The sequence below is a fragment of the Archocentrus centrarchus genome, chromosome 17 (assembly GCF_007364275.1).
Source record: "Archocentrus centrarchus isolate MPI-CPG fArcCen1 chromosome 17, fArcCen1, whole genome shotgun sequence".
Classification (NCBI taxonomy): Eukaryota; Metazoa; Chordata; class Actinopteri; order Cichliformes; family Cichlidae; genus Archocentrus; species Archocentrus centrarchus.
In genome coordinates this window covers 15,221,504-15,239,122 of record NC_044362.1, presented here as the reverse complement: position 1 = coordinate 15,239,122, position 17,619 = coordinate 15,221,504, and the positions used below count along the sequence as shown (strand labels likewise).

The 17,619-nt window shown below is 38.7% G+C and overlaps 1 protein-coding gene across 1 annotated transcript; it reads left to right on the top strand.

The window, feature by feature from the left end:
* The first annotated feature begins 1,074 nt into the window (after window positions 1-1,074).
* On the top strand, window positions 1,075-17,386 carry klhl24a (kelch-like family member 24a). Its single transcript, XM_030752878.1, has 8 exons — window positions 1,075-1,310; window positions 2,724-2,847; window positions 2,947-3,791; window positions 5,376-5,560; window positions 8,512-8,630; window positions 14,580-14,768; window positions 16,024-16,212; window positions 16,335-17,386. Exons 2-8 carry the CDS (start codon window positions 2,773-2,775, stop codon window positions 16,533-16,535), a joined length of 1,803 nt encoding a protein of 600 aa, XP_030608738.1. The 5' UTR covers window positions 1,075-1,310; window positions 2,724-2,772; the 3' UTR covers window positions 16,536-17,386.
* The last annotated feature ends 233 nt before the right edge of the window (window positions 17,387-17,619 follow it).

The following is a 17,619-nucleotide window of genomic DNA, read 5'->3' as shown; positions in this document are numbered from 1 at the left end:
TCAAGAGAGACCTGGCCAAGAGGGCAGTATGAATGACAAATATAACAGTTTGATTTAAAAAAGAAAAAAAAAAAGTAATAATGCAGTAACAAGGAAATTTGCAAAACAGGTCATTTTATAGAAATAAAACCCCTTCATAACTTGTGTTGAATGCACCCTATTTTCCAACAGCAACAAGGTTAAAAGACATTTAAAAAAAAAAAACTATACAAACACGTGCAATCACTTTTGGCATGACACTGGCCCGGTGAATGTGGCAGCAAGTGCCTCATCCTGTGGATGCTCTTGTTCTTGTGCATTACTGGGTATAGCAGGTAGTGTTAACCTTTACATTGTAAATGCATGACGTCAAACGCTGGCGATTAGTGACAGCAGGGTTCTGATCATGGTTTATACAGATGCCACTGTATGCCTCTACAATTTTCCCTTTGTTGATGTATATGTTTGAATTTGCTATTTGTGTGCTTCCAGAGTTAGGCACATGGTTCATAACATGCTTGGCTTTTCAACGAACTAAGCTGGAATCTCTCGGAAATATTTTGCAGCAGGCTAAGGAAGTTGTGACATCCTTAATTCCGGCCAAGTTCCTCCTCCTTCACCTGAAAAAAATGTAGTTCGCTGCTTTTCATCATGTTTTCACGTGTTCAAAGGGTCATGTTAGTGCAGTTATTGCTACAGGTTTTCTGAATATCCCTTATGATTATCACTGTATATTATATAACATTAAATACCTTTTTATTTCATATGGGTGTGTATTTTACATAACAAAAATTCATTTAATGACGTTAGCTTCCTAAATACTAGCCTAACGTCTACATATCCATGTAAGCAACGCTTAAAAACTGGTGTTATTTTTCGTGTTTTCTTCGATCGCTGTCAACTTTTTTTTTTCCTCTGTAAAAGTTGCGTTTGTTTGCAAACAAAGGAAGGCCACGTGGAGGACTGGAAGCACTTGGGAAATGTAGTTTTCTCATTCGTCAAACCTAAGTAACAGATATTAAGTACAACTACATTACCCATGATGCGTATGTGTCACCAGCGGAGTAGGCGCAGTGATTTTTTTTTCTCTGACAAGTATATATAGGCTCAGTGTTTACAGTTAGCTAGTTAGAAGTCTTTTTGTTTTTGTCATTGTCACAAGGCAACATGTCCCGGCTGAATATCAGCCTACTTTATTTTTCTTAACCCTTCGACCATAACTAGTGTGAAATACACTGCTAAAGCTTTTCAGGATACAGATTAACTCTTCTTCAACTTGTTTATCCACTGGTGACAGAGGAGGAAGCGTCATCTGGAACCTTCTGCATAAGGTAATTACTTTCTACCCATAAAAGTAAACATTTATGGGTGCTAATTTTAAAATTATTTCTGCTTGTTATTACTTGATTTTCGGTTAAATTTGTTGCAAAATATTTAGTAAAACAAGAGCCGAGGTTAAAAAAAATGTGTGGGGGGGTTAACGGCTAATGGCACGAGGCAAGTTTCCTTTGTCTAATTAGGCGAAACACATAAAATACTTTATGCTCATATGGCTATCCAACCACACACTCATATATATTTTTATGTTATTGATTAAAAAATAATGTCAAATAAAGCAATAATTCTGCATCTATTACCATTTTTAAATATTAAAAACATCTTATTAATGCTTAAGTCCTTTAGTGTGTAATTTTTTATTAAATTTAATCTCAATAACAAACAGCAATACAATGTAAACACAATGTAAAATATGCGTTAAAGTTGGTTGTTATTTATGTCATATTTTTTGTGTCCACCTTATTATCTATTAGTCACAAAGTAAATGTTCGTCAGTTTCCTCCGGCTAAACCTGTCTTTAAATCTGCATGACTTCAATGAGGTGCCGCTGCCGCTGCCTGCGGTAAATCAGCTAACGCACGTGAATAGGTTGAGTCGTTCAAGTTAAAAATAGCCAGTGACCGCACAGGTTGCCGGCTTTAAAAATACAGTATAGCCGTTGAATAAAAAAATAATAATAAATAATAATAATTTGGTCAAATATTCTCAAGAACTTTAGAATTTTACATGGCCTAAATAAAGATGCAGTCTATCTGTGTGTAAACAAAGCACGATTACTGGGATATTCCCTAGTCTTTTCTTCTCAAAGAGGCAAATGTACAAGTTACAAGGCCTCTTGTTACAAGTTTAACCAAATATTAAAAAAAGTAGCCCTCACTTTGCACTTGTTCAAACACTGTATTATCTAATAGCATCCCTGCCCCCACTCTTTAAAAACAAACCTGACTGACATGTAGGTTGGCCTTTCAACCGTTGCTCAACCTCTTTCCCGCCTGTATCTCTTTGTTTTCCATCTTCCGTATTATGCAGTTCATATTGCTGCAGGGCACAACTGCTTCACAGCATGCTAGACAAGGTGCCATACTGATTTGTTTTCAGCTGGGATTTAGTTCCTTGGAAATTCCTCTCTAAGTGTATTTCTGCCCCCACTGGCTTAAGAAATGTGCTTGTGAGGGGCTTGCGTGATTTTGCCTACTTCTAAACACATGCTTTGTGGCTTTTCTCTAAGAGTGCTTTGTTTGCTTGATGAATGTTCTCAATTCCTACTGTAGTAATCTAATTAGGCCACTGTTTATGCATTCATGACCCTTTTTTTTTTGAATATCCCCTCCTACAATTTCCAAAAGAATAAATGATAATAATACATACATAGTAATATTTTTGCACTACCTGTTTTCCATCCTCAGGTATCTTTAAAAGTACTTAAAAAAAAGGCGTATATTGAAGGTGGCAGCCATGGTATTGATTCTGGGCAGAAGGTTGAACAGGGAGGACTCTGGAATCAGAGACTCACCAGCTGTCAAGCGCAAGGTGCTGTCAATAAAAGACACATTGCTTTCCACTAATTTCCAAATCTTTTGTGGTATTTTATCAAACAACACATCTTTACACAAGTTTCTGTTTCCCAAGGTGTTCGAGGTTGAATGCAAAAATATAGCCAGCCAGGATGTCCTGGATTTCTGCTCTGGATCCTCACACTCGGAGGGCATTCTGCAGGTGTTCAATGAATTCCGTGACTGCCGCCTTTTCACCGATGTGGTCATCAGCGTGCAGGGCCGTGAGTTTCCCTGCCACCGCGCTGTGTTATCTGCCTGCTCTTCCTACTTCAGAGCCATGTTCTGTAATGATCACCGCGAGAGCCGTGAGATGCTTGTCGAGATTAATGGCATCCTGGCCGAGGCGATGGACTCCTTCCTCAACTACGTTTACACTGGACGTGCCAAAATCACCACTGAAAATGTCCAGTTTCTCTTTGAAACCTCCAGCCTCTTCCAGATCACCACACTTCGCGATGCCTGCGCTAAGTTCCTAGAGGACCAGCTGGACCCATGTAACTGCTTGGGCATCCAGCGCTTTGCAGATGCGCATTCTCTGAAGCAGCTGGCCAGCCGCTGCCGCAGTTACGCCCTGGCCAACTTCTCAGAGGTGGTTCTTCACGAGGAGTTCCTCGACCTGCATAAAGAAGAGCTGGAAGAGTACATTAACAGTGATGAGCTTTCTGTCTGTAAGGAGGAGTTTGTGTTTGAGGCAGTGATGCGTTGGGTGTACCACAGCGTGGAGAGCAGGAGGCCCATACTGAAGGCTCTGCTCCACCATGTCCGCTTGCCACTTCTGCACCCCAGCTACTTTGTTCAGACGGTGGAAGGAGACCAGCTCATCCAGACTGCCCCGGAGTGCTACCAGCTTCTCCATGAGGCCAGGCGGTACCACGTGCTTGGAAATGAAATGATGTCACCCAGAACTCGTCCACGCAGGTAAGTGTTGACTCCCACGTATGAGGAAAGTGATGGATAACCTAGATAGCTTGTGGAAGTAGCATAACTTGTTGGCCTACAGACACATGAATGGTAAATGAACTGTCCTTTCTGGCCTCCTTTTTGTCTTATTAGGTTAAAACACTGATGACAGATGTCACAGTGATAATAAACACATCTTTTTAAAGCAGTTAGCCAGCCTTTTATGTCCCACATTGCATAATTAGATTTTACAACTTTCATATGAAGTCAATGTCAGTGTTGTTGTTGTTGTGTGTTGTGTGAGCAGGACAGGGAGTGTTACTGTGTTGAAAAGACGAGTGTGTCACTGATGCAGCTTTGTTTTGTAGTCCTATGTTGAAATGGAAATGATAATGAGGTAGGCAGGGCATGTTCATGCACAGACTTGATGACTGTAAAGAACAAAAAAGTTATGTGATGCAAGACATGGTAATCATGAAATGTTGAGTCTTGTTGTCGTACCACCAGTCTAATTCACCTTACAGATGTGTTTGGGTTTTCATTGTCCTCACCTGTTAACCTTGTACCTATTTACTGAGTAGTCCTTATATTCCATGTGTGTTTACTTTTGTCCACCTGCATGTTAAAGTCTCTGGGCGAAAGCAGGTGCTGCTTGAATCCTATGAAGCATATAAAAAGCAGACTGTGTGGTAGGCTGTATAACTTCCTTTGTTGTTAGACAAAAATAGGGAGCAGTTGTAGTTGTCAGTTAAGGCTGTGTGACGTGTATTTCAAGTGTATTGTCAGTTTTTAGGCGCATCTGTTCATATCAGCAAGCCAATCAAGCAGTTGGTCCCCATACAGATTGCATGGCTTGCCCCGAGGGCCATATCCTCTCTTGCTCAAAACAAATGCTTGATTTTCACCTTCTGTGTCTACATCAGGGCTTCTGTTCCCCCAGGAAACGTCTAGAAAGAAATTGATCACATGCACACAGGCTTACACACAAAGCTAAACTGCTCCAGGGCCAGACTTCCCCATAGCACTTGAACCTGCTCTAAAACCCCCTTTTCACATGACATGTAAACAAGCGGATAACCATGAGAGAAACTGTAAATACACCTACCTATGAACACAATACAGCCCTATATCTGATGTCTGAATGTTAGAATGATACGACAAGAAAAGAGGCTGTAGTTAATTAGCTCTCCCATGGGAAATGTAGTCATATCCACGGCATGTGTTGAACAGCCAAAGAGGAAAACTTTGTGATCATGGAAATTCTGCTCAAGCTTAGTCTCAAGTGTGTTTTTGTTGTGCCAGAGATTGATACCTTCATTGTAAGCTGAACTTTGCCTTGAAGATTAATGAAGGTAATTTCTGTGAAAATTTTTTAATGTTTCTACCCTCCAGGTGTTGATGTGTGTATGTTTATATATTCATGCCCTTTGCGTAGAGCAGCATTTTAACTAGACACCATGTCTGTAATTTGTTTATTCCTCTAAAGTCACCCATTGATTTAAACATGTTTTTCCTGTTTTTTGTTTTGTTTATGTAATTTCTTCAGTCATGTACATCTGTAATTTTCATGTCTCTCCCCCACCCCCTGCTCTTTCTGTAAAGGTCGACTGGCTACACAGAGGTGATTGTGGTGGTCGGTGGCTGTGAGCGGGTGGGGGGCTTCAACCTTCCCTACACTGAATGCTATGATCCAGTCACAGGAGAATGGAAATCACTGGCAAAACTGCCCGAGTTCACCAAGTCAGAGTATGCCGTCTGTGCCCTTCGCAACGACATCCTGGTGTCAGGTAAGATCCTGGCATGTGTCACAGTTCATTTGCATGACTCTTTCAAAGCTTGAAATGAACACAAGCCAAACTGCCAACCACAGGTATGTGTTACCTTTGGCATATAAATTTTCTAAGTTACTAGCCAGTTTGACAGATACTAAATACCCAACGTTTACCCACATTTAAGCTACTGTTTTCTTAAACTACTTATGAATGAATTAGTAAATCAGTATGTTTTTTACTCAACAAAATAAAACAAAAAGTGGACATTTAGAATTCAGTACGCTATGAGACAAGTTAGATAAATTGTGTATGGAGAAACTTTAGTACTGAGTACACATCAGACTCATTTGGTCTGTGCTTAACTTGCCATCTAATCTCTCAGCAGAGTGGCAGGAAAGGCCATGGTGACTGTTTGCCCTGTGTTATTTTTAAGGCCTCAGCCTGTTCGAGCTGAAGGAAAATATGAGCGCAACATCTGGATGCACTCTGCAGGCTTGGTGCTATGAGACACCCTCATTGGCTGTCTCTGTCCTTCTTTCTCTTCCTACTGACCAGTTCCCTAGGTCACAAAATTGACTGGTTGTTTCTCTGAATCGCCTTCATTGTTTGTTTTTTCTGTAAGATGTTTTACAATAAATCTTGAGGTATAGCTTTCATGGATGCTTGGCAAGACTACTGCATTTTTCAACATGCTGCCAAGTGTGTTGCAAGTCTCCTTTGGTGGGGGGAAAAAAAAACCAACTATTTCTTCATTTATTTTAACTGGTGAGGTCAGAGTAAAGCTGGTTGCCAAACTCACATCTGTATAGTTGTATTGAGAGACTGGAGGTTAACATGTTTTTTTTTTTTGTGATTTAAAAAAAAAAAAAAAAAAAGATTTCTGAAAAAATACATTAACAAGAGCTCTGATGTGCCTTCTCATGTTCAAACATGCATTAAGTGAGCTGCGCAGCCATAATGGATCAAAACATTGCTAGAGAAGAGGGGGGAAAATATAGAAAGAAACGGAGAGAAAAAAAGAACGTTCTCTCCTTCAGCAAAGAGTGCAGTGCTTTCTCATCGTGCCAAGTCCTCACGTGTGTGCTATCACTCAGCCTGCAAGCAGCCTGAAAACGTCAACATACCCCCCTCTCTCCCCCCCCCGCCCCCGTGCCTGTGCCACAGACATACATAAGCAACTGCTTTTTAGCCTGTTGTGATCTTTGTTGACAGATTTTCAATCTTTTATTTTAACCCACTTGTGTTGATACATTAAAGTCCTTCTCCTTAACTTTATTTTTATCTCAGTCACATTCCTGCTCATACCCCCATTTTGTCTGCCCTTTTGTATTTACTGGGATCTGTCGCAATACCATCCAGGGCCTCCGGCATGTAGCACAACTACAGTTATCTGTGGTCTTAAATGGGATATGGGTATTGAAAACATCGCTGGTCTTTCTGTCCTTGTATGTGAACTCTGGCCACTACTGACTTACTTTGATCAATAACACTGTAATAAGCCTCCTACTGTATTGTCAGCTAGTGAGCAGCAAGATATGTTCATGCCACAAACATGTAAAAGGGATGTATCTCATAGTCACAAGTTGCTTTCTCATAACTGGAATTCTAAGACATACTCTAAGAAATACAAATTGGCGTCTCAAAGACACACAGATGTCACACAAATGATGTTGGGACATCCCAAATTTTTCTTTAAAAACAGTGATTAGCAGTGACCCTATCCCATCTGCACCAGGAGGATGTTAGCTACTGACATTTTTATAGCGATAAAGGCCCTCTGCTGAAGAAGTAGTGCTTTTCTGACTAGCTTTCTAAATGTATATGTCTCTCTTTGAAGTGGTCTCCATCACTGCAAGTCTTTCAACAGCAGATCTTCAGGGGCAGTAGACTGTCTGGATCTTTGATATTTCCTGCAGATTATTAATCCAATACACACTCTGCTCTGCTAAATAATATAAAATGATTGAACATTAATTACTTATGCTATCTCCAGCAATAAAAACAGATGAGCAGAAGACCCCTTTCAGTCTTTTTTACACTTGAGCATTACTCCATATGGCTACTCGCTTGTGTCCTGTACAAAGTAAACAGCCATCTGAGCAGACACGTAGTGCATAACAGGTTGTTGGATAAAAGCCAGCAACCTGTTTCCTAGACTGGCTTTTTCAAAGAAATGTTTTATAACAGTAGGTTTTTCTTCTCCAATTTTACTGTTTACACATTTTTTTCCAGTTTAATAAAAAGTTGGAGGAGAATCTCTGTTTTTTTCTCCTGGTGTCTGTGTTTGGGGGCGGGGGCGGGGGCTGGGGAGTTATGGAGAGAGAAGAAGAGCACAAGTTTGGGCTTGCTTGAAATGTGTCTGGGCCATGTTATTACTTGGTCAAATGACTGTCCTTATTCTCCATAATGTCATAGATGACAGATAAGGACTTGTGGCAGTAGTAGTAGTAGTCATGTTCTGATTGTTAGCTGACAAAGATCCTTTCATTTTGTGTGTCTGCTTTGAACATAAATACAAACAAAAAAAAAAAACAGATTAAATCACTGAAATGTAATTGTACGTGTGTGTGTGTGTGTGTGTGTGTGTGTGTGTGTGTGTGTGTGTGTGTGTGTGTGTGTGTGTGTGTGTGTGTGTGTGTGTGTGTGTGTGTGTGTGTGTGTGTAAAATCCTTTTGTCAGAGTCATATAAGACTTACAGCTCTGACCTAGTTAGAAGAAATTACTACTTAGACAAAAACACACTATCCAAAGCCTGCTGCTCAGAGAGTAGACTTTTAAAACTTTTATATAGGACTGATTTTTATTAAAAACACAAATATTAGTAAATAAAGCTCTATAATATCTCTGGAGCTTGAAGTATTATAATGTGTAGCGCTCAATTTATGTTTTGGCTTTCCAGCTGAAACTGAACTCAGAGCTGTCTTAACTGTATTCATGAGAGCTTCTTTGTGGTTTTTATTTTTTAGGCGGTCGCATAAACAGCAGGGATGTGTGGATGTATAACTCCCAGCTCAACCTGTGGATCAGAGTGGCTTCTCTTAACAAAGGTCGCTGGAGACACAAGATGGGTGTACTACTGGGCAAGGTAAGGAGGGAAATGTGCCTCTTAACATCTGATTTGTTTCAGCGTGAGGTTTTACCCAGTGACAGCATCACAGCAACACCACAAGTTAGTATTTTTCATTCAGTTTATGATAGAATGTCACTTTTATGAAAGGACGAGGGAGAATCACACGTGAGTGTCACTTGCAGTCATTCATATAAACTTTCTTCTGTATTTTAAATGAAACTGCAGACGTTCTCATAAAGATATTTTCGTAACCTTTTCTATAACAGGTGATATAACATCTGGTCTTTTTTCTCCAGGATGTCATAGCTATCTCCAAGATTTCATAGCTATCGTAGCTTGGCCGTTATACTTCACAGGAAACTGCAATGTGTGTTTACAGAAATTTGTTTGTGAGAGCGGTATGAACAGAGCGCATAGCGCCACCATTATCTTCCTTACTTCTTCACATACTTTTTAACGTATCTCAGATACAGTTCAAAGGGGCTGACATTTTGAGAAATCTGTGGAATCTGTTCCATGGAGCTTTTCGAATCATGCGTATTCATCATGGGTCTCATTCCACTCTTGCATATATTCTTTTCCGGGTCAGCTTGGAGGAAATGCTCAAGGCTTTGTATACTTAGGGATGATTGACATTAAAACATCTTCAGGCCTTAAACCTAATTCTGTCAGTAATAGTAAGAAAGAAATTATAATAATTGTTATTCCAGTTCCATTTGATCATAGGCTGCTTTCTGCACTCAGATATCCATGTGTTGCCTCAGGGTTTGTAAACAGCTGGTGCCAACTTGACTCACAAATCCTGATACGCAGGAGCCTATTCAAGAGAGAAGTTTGCATTCTTTTAAAAACTGGCATTTAAACAGTGGTTTCAGCTACTGGAAAACTGTAGCTGATTCAGTTGTTTTGTACCCTGTACAGAGAAAAACTGTACTTCCCACTGTAGTTGTTACTATAAATATTTTTCTATAGTTTAAAGAAATTATAGACATTCTTATACAGACACTAACATGACGTTTCCTATGAAATTTATAATTCCTATGTAATTTGTCTCTGAGATGTTTGTCATAGCCAGCATAGCCTGGCCACATTGGAACATGTATATAGAAAAGTGTGTAACCTACAGTCAAGTCACAAATGCACCATGTGCTACAGCGTAACGCTCCATTACATCAGTATGAATCCAGCACATGCCCTTTGATTAAAGTTCAGTTTTGTTTTGTGTGCAAGAAAATGTGTCGTTTGGTTACAAAAATTTGAGTAATAAAAAAAAAAGTGACATATGCTCAGTATATTTACTGCTTCCTGTTTCCTTATTACTGAGGATTTTTTTTACATAGATGAGCTGAAGTACAACGGAGTAGACATCTACATATTTAGGAATTTCTGGAATTTGTTCCATGGGGTTTTTTGACTACAGTCATGGGTCTCGTGCCAGCCTTGCGTATATGGTTTTCCATGTAAGCTTGAAGGAAATAGTTTTAGAAATGATGAAGTCGTTACTTGCCTCAGTCGTTACTTGCCTCAGTCGTTACTTGCCTGTAAACCTGATTCAGTCATTATTTGCAAAAAAAAAAGGCCAATTCTTATTCTAGTTCCATTTAGCTATAGGATGCTTTCTCCTCACATGTCACAGGTTTGTAAACAGCTGGTGCCTGCTCATCTCACAAATCCTCATACATAGGAGCCTATTAAACAAAGAGAAAGAAAATTGCTTTCCTTTTTAAATTGGCATCTAAACAGTGACCTCAGCTACCGGAAAACTAGCTGATTCAGTCATTCCACACCTTGTACACTGAAAATAACTCAACTGTCACTTGCAGTTATTACCACCAAAACTTTTTATGTTTTGAAGATATTCTAAACAATCTTTTACAGATATTTTCACAGCCTTTTCTTTAAGATGCCCCAGATTTCCAGAACTATTCACACTCCTTCGTACAGGGCAGATGGACATTCTTGGAAGGCAGTGGATATCCACTAACCTGTATCACGCTTCATGTGTCTCTGCTCAGGAAAACTATACAGAGATTCAAGAGTTCCAGATGAGTTTGTAAACACGTACTCGATCTACACATGTAATTATAATTCATCCCAGTATGTACAGTACAAGGCTGCTCAGTTTCCTATAGGCTGTGGCTTCATCCTGCAAGAATGGTAACTATCATAATTTAGAATAAATTTGTTCTGCTAGTTTTCCACATTATATCATATTTTGTGTTTTTGTTTTTTTGTTTTTTAAACTAGATTGTGAAGTCTGTCATTACAGATGGAAATTGATAACTGCTTCTAGTTTCGAAAAGTTAACGCTCCAAAAAAGTTTTATCAGTATGTTCTGTCAAAGCTGGCATGTTCTAACAGTCACACATTGCAAAATAGTGACATTAGAATCAGGCCAGTGGAGCCTCTGCACACATGAGCACACATGCACACATTTATACATGCATGAGTTAGGCAAATACATCACTCTCCAAAGGTCATATGTGCTTTAGTCACAAATGCAGACCCATCATTACAAACATGACGTATTCATGGAAAGCTTTGAAACAGCACTCTATTTACTTTTTCACAAAGGATGTGACTCAGGGTTCTTATCGTTTGTAGGGCTGTAGTGGAAACATCCTTTTCTTATTTTTCTGATGTTTCTTTGATCTGTATTGGATTTTCTATGCTGACTTCTAGACAGCACTCAAAATATTTTGTTGCCCTGCCACAGCAAACCACATACGTGCGTTTGGTCTACGTGCTGGTGTTCCACAACAGTGTGGCAATTAGTCGAATAGTCATGGTGTGGCTATAAGAGTCAGTAATTAACTACAAAGCGAATCATGGATGCATTTGTGGTGAAAACATGACTGATACTTGAACATTAAAGGAAACCAAGTTTAAATGTAACAATCTGGAGCTGACTGGGTACTCTCATGCAAAACCTGTTTGATTAAAATAAAATGCCATCGTTGCCATAATGCCATAATTTGTACCATTATAAAATGCTCAATTTCTATACCAAAGTACAAATTTTGCAACTCAAGCCTTAAACTGGACATAAATCGTACATGTAAGCATGTTGTCACCCTCTTAAAATAATGGCCTACCTAATTTTTTTCAGGTTTTGTAAAAAAGACAAAAAAACTGAACCAAACAATGGAAATATGATGATTTAGGCAAAAATAAAACTTTCATTAAAAAATGACACGGGCTGTTATTTTAAGAGGGCAATGATATCTAAAACCATAGATACATAATTACTGTTCTTGAAAAGCTTCTTTGTTTTTAATTCTCTTTTATACTATTTTTGTCAACATTTCTTTGTTTATTTCAGTTGTTAAAGGTTAAGATTAAAAACTTTATCCTTCTTGATCCTTTTAGTAACCATTCTCCTAACTGAAGGTAAATAAACATCTATCAGAGATAATGCCTTTATTTATACTTTAGCAAATTACCTGAATATATATTTATAGTGCAAATTTGTTTTATCATTTTACCTCAGAATCGTCTTTGGTGTTCACCCCTTTTAATTTCCTCATATTTGATCTTGAATGTTTTTCCTGTTCATGCTTTTTGTTTTGGTCTCATTCCAGATTGTTATCTGGCCTTTTCATCTCTGAGGCAGTACCCCCCCCCCCTTAACAATGTATCTTTCTGTTTGTCAGTTTTCCTCAGAATTCAGATCCTCTCCTCCTGAGTTTATACCCACTCATTTCCTCATTCAGACTGTAATTTCCCCTTCTGGTGAAAAGCACTGATGTTCCACTTGCAAGTTTAGAATAACAAAGATGAGTGTGAACAGGCCTGTAAAATGCATGTCCAGGCTTTCATGCAAACACATTCTACTGCAGTACTACTCAAATAATCATCTTACTACACTTACGTGTTCATTTATTAACTTTAAGTATAAACCTGTAAAGCTAGATACAAGATCACATACACACACACACACACACGCACTCACATACTTCTCAGTGTCCTGCAGTCTGATACGTCCTGTTGGACTGGTCTAGTTTCCATAGCGTATAATCTAAAATAGGTCACCACTTGTTTTCCTCTCCTTGTTATGGTGGCACTTGCTGACGGCTGTTCACATCTATTATAATTTTCACCCTCTCACTGTCAGTCTCTCTTTTTCACACAGACACACACACTCTGTCTCTCTTTCATGCTGTCTATTTATACTCGTGTTTTTGTCCCCCTGCTGTAGTCGCTTTGTGTTTCTCTCACTGTAACTACATCTTACTCAACACATGTTAAGGAAGCTGTTAATCATTCCTCCAGTGGCTCAGTGCTTATATATGGTCATAAAATGAGCATGTATGTTCGGACTTTTGTTTAGCTTCGTTTGTTTATATGAAAGCTGCAAACTTTATGTCTGTGCTACCATTATGTGCACATATTGATAAACTTTTTTTTACAGAGTATCAAAAGCTGGTGACTTATTAAATGAGTGCAGAGTGGCAAGGGTGCAAAAAAGACTGATCCAGTGCCCCACCCCCACTCCTTTCCACTGCCTTCTTTAAACAAACTCATGTCTGGATATCCTCAATGCACTTTAAAGCCTCAGCTCACCAAAATATATTTAAAAAAAGAAAAAGATATTGTGGGCACTCTTAAGGTGCGTATCTAGCTTTACATGTTTATTGGATTATTATTGGAAATTATGGTTAAAATGGGAAGGAAAATAAATGAGTGAACCATCTCATCAAAACCAGCAGCTCTAATGAAAACACTTGATTAGCTTTATCTCTCGGTACTCTGTTTTCTTCTTATCTCTCTTTGTTTCTCTTCCATCTTTCATTTTTAGGAAAAAAACAATCTGCTTTTAAAGTTTATCAGCTGTATCAACAGTAAATATTAAAAACAAACAAATTTCAGTTGGCCTGCATGCCCACAGTCTTATTCTGTGAATTACAACGTGGCAGCTGCCCGCCACTAAATGTGCGCTCAGTTTTGTGTTGCCATCATTGACAATACATGCAGACAGAAACAACACTACCTTGTAACCACATGAGTTGTAAACAAGACTACGGATGATCAGCTTTTCAGTTGAACAACGGTAGAGCTATTCAGCATTAGCCAGGCGTTGAATGTTAATACCTGTGTGTCCCATCAGCTTCCGTCTTTTTGTTCCTCTTCTTTCCCTCCATCTTTCTTTGTTCCTCTCTCTCCTTTTTTCCTCTTTTCTTGTCTGTGCTTATTTGTTTCCTGTTTTGCAGAGAGCCAGGAACAGCCTGAAGGTTTTCTCTTGCATAACACGATGTTTTTAAGCAGTAATGCTGTTCACTGTGTATTCATGACATGTGAGCTCTTTTCAGAATATGTTATTAACATAACTGAAGAATAAATCTGCATCTTTCACAAACTTTTGAAACTTTTTTTTTCATTAACAATCTTATTCATGCCCGATCAGCTCAATATTTATCCTGTTGGGATTTGTTTCCACTTGTGGTATCATTTGTAACCAGGAGGTTACATGGTCTGTCTTATGTCAGCACAGTACTCCCAGTTCTGTTGCTATACTTTGTAATATAGTTTATGCATATTTATCATCAGATTTGCTTAACCAGAGATAGTATTTGGCAGCATAATAATGTGGAAATCCAGGCTGTGATAAGTACACTGTAACACTGAGTCATTTGCAGTCATCAACATTTTATATTAAAGTTTAGCAGAAGAGCTTGGCTCTCCAGGGGACCACAGCAGTGTTTACATGTGTAAGAGCAGCAAGGAAAAGGATAACTGTGCTTATTCAGAAGAAGTACGTCATCATTCCTCTGCACCTGAAAAACTGGTTCTCTAAAGCTGATATGAAAGCTGTTGTTCACATTCACAAGTAATGAGCTTAAATGCAAACCTCTTTTTTTTTTCTTGTGGGGAATAATGTGAATAATTTTATTTCCGTGTGGTTAACGTTTCTTTAACTTTTAGTTTCTTCATCTGACCCATATTCATTTGTGTGCCTGCCCTCAGGTCTACGCTGTGGGTGGTTATGATGGCCAGAGCCGCCTGAGCAGTGTGGAGTGTTATGACTCCTTCTCAAACCGTTGGACAGAAGTGGCTCCCATGAAAGAAGCTGTAAGCTCTCCAGCTGTGGCCAGCTGTGCAGGCAAGCTCTTTGTCATTGGAGGAGGGCCTGACGATGAAACCTGTTCAGACAAGGTGATAAACGGATGTGTGCGCCCACATACTCAAAAACAGTGATGGCAGCTCAACACGCCTTTAGTGTCTGTTGTTTTCATTAATTACAGGTGTAGTGCACAGGGAAAAATCCTGTTTTGTTTTTTGGTTCTTTTTAAGCTCTTTTACTTAAAACACCACATAACATGATATGTACAGGCCTCATGATCATATAAAGATCATATTTTTCCTAAGTAGAGTAAAGAAAAAGGCTTAAATAGCAATAATTTATTATCCAACATTTTTAGCTTTCATAAAGTTACAGTACAACATCTATTAAACATTGATTGGTAGATTTGTGTAGGTAGTAACAAGTACATCCTGCTCAGTCTGGTTGGTCCTGATTTACCTTGTTTCACTTCCTTAATTGTATCCAGGTTATAATCTCCATGGAATTTTTAAATTGCATCATATTTCAGGTTTCACTTCATAGTATTTACTCGTAGAAGTTAAACTACAACAACTTAATACAATGACATACACATACAGAAAATGTTACAGTAAGAAGAAAAATAGAATGGAATACAACGACTGACCATTTTATCACTGACCATAGCGATAACCTACATAAGGCTTAAATAGGATTTGTCATCTGTCACACTGAGATGTGAAACTGATAGCTTCAGAATTTGGACTTATCAAGTACCTTGGAATAGTTTCAGTTTGTTTTGAGTGACAGCCACATTGTTGGTAGTAAACAGGAAGACGGTGGCTTTCTTAGGAACCTAAAGTTCCACTGAAGCACTTATTCATGTCTATGAAATTGCTGGCATATTTGTTTGTCTATTCAGAGTAGAAAACACACATCCATGGGCAGAGGGGCAGCCTGATAAGACTAAGAGCCCATGCTGACTCCAGACTTTTAATCTATTCATCTCTTGGGTCTTCTAACAGGGTCATTTACATTGGTCCCAAAGGTCCTAATCTGTCTCAGTGAGACCCTGTGCACAATAAGAGTCGTATGAGACCAAACATTGTGAGGGGAGGCTATTTTAAAGATAAGTGGGTGAGGGAATGTTTGGATTGTATGCAAAACCACACAGAGACACTCTTATATCAGCCCACAGAGAAGTCAGTAACCACTGAATGGGCTACACTTATTTCAGTTGTTTCTGCTTTCACAGCTGCTATACACACACACACACACACACACACACACACACACACACACACACATTTAAAAAAGATAAAGAGTATGAGTTTAATCTTACACTACTATCTGTAAAACATGTCACAGGTTCAGTGCTATGATCCAGAGACAGATTCCTGGTTGCTACGTGCCAACATCCCCATTGCCAAGCGTTGCATCTCAGCAGTATCTCTCAACAATCTGATCTATGTGTGCGGCGGTCTCACAAAGTCCATCTACTGCTACGACCCTGTAGAGGACTACTGGATGCATGTGGTTCAGAGCTTTAACAAACAGGTTAATATTACACACAAACACCGAGCACTGAATCCACAAGCTGGCTTTAGCTGCAAGAATGTTAAATATTCTATACTCTGAAGCTGCACTCTTTTAATTTCTCTCACTCTCTTTAACCACAGGAGAGCTGTGGCATGTCAGTGTGTAACGGAAAGATCTACATCCTTGGTGGCAGAGGGGAAAATGGCGACGCCACAGACACCATCCTGTGTTACGACCCAGCAACAGGCATCATCACAGGAGCAGCCACCATGCCGCGAGCCATCTCCTACCATGGTTGTGTAACCATCCACCGTTACAATGACAGATACTTCAAGTCATGACCCTGAACAGAAACACGCACAGACACACTCTCAATATGAGAGCAAACACTAAAGAACTCTCCAAGTACTCGTACCACATACACAGCATAAACATTAACCAAATTTTTTTTTTAATAAGAGGCACATTTAATAGTTCAAACCACAGTATCAGTGAGCTAATTTATTTCCTCATAGCATCATGTAGCAAGACTCATTGTGGTGCTGTGAATCTTTTGTTGTCTTTATAGCCTTTCTGTGGAAGTGCTTAGATGTTGATAACACTAATGACTTTTCTGCAACCAGAGATAAAGTGGAAACAGATCAGCATGATAGCTGTGCTTTGTATCAGTAGTTTCTGCACAGTACTGGGAAGAAATGCATAATTTGTAATAGAACTAAAGAAGCTGTTGATGATCATCAGTCATAAATCATACTATAGATATTTGGGAAAAAACAAATCCCGATTACTTGTTCATTTATAAAGACTCTAAATTCAGATTTCTTTTTTGCATATAATGGCACCAAAAACATCACAGCTGAGAGTCCATAGGGCAAAATAGCACTGCAGAGAAAAATCTTAATTTGATTTTGGGGTGAACTAAAGTTAATCAGTAAGTGAAAAACAAATGGTAATACTCCCAGTTACTTTAATAATTTTTGGCCTTCGATTTATTAATTTTATTTGTCATATCATTTATATATAGGTCATAAGTAAAAAAAACAACAAAAAAAACTTCCCAGCCCTCTGCTTTTATTGCTGTGCAAAATATAACCCCGAGATTTAGGTCATTGATGATTAATGAGGGTTCTGATGAGTAAAAACAACACTTTAAGGCAAACACGAAAAATACCCACAAAGAGCCATATATATATATATATATATATATATATATATATATATATATATATATATATATATATATATATATATATATATATATATATATATATATATATATATATATATATGAATGACAGAATATTTTTGACTAACTGACCTGAGTGGTCAGGTCAGATGACTCACCTTGTGCCCAAGTCGAGTTATGCCATGAACTGGCAAAGAACCAAAAAGAACTGTGCTCTGTTTTTCTTAAACTCTTCTTGA

Excerpts from the sequence above, each read along its gene's own strand:
- klhl24a (XM_030752878.1), top strand. The coding sequence starts at position 2,773 with ATGGTATTGATTCTGGGCAGAAGGTTGAACAGGGAGGACTCTGGAATC. Across the intron at positions 14,769-16,023 it reads ATGAAACCTGTTCAGACAAG|GTTCAGTGCTATGATCCAGA; the intron begins GTGATAAACGGA and ends AACATGTCACAG. Across the intron at positions 16,213-16,334 it reads TTCAGAGCTTTAACAAACAG|GAGAGCTGTGGCATGTCAGT; the intron begins GTTAATATTACA and ends CTTTAACCACAG.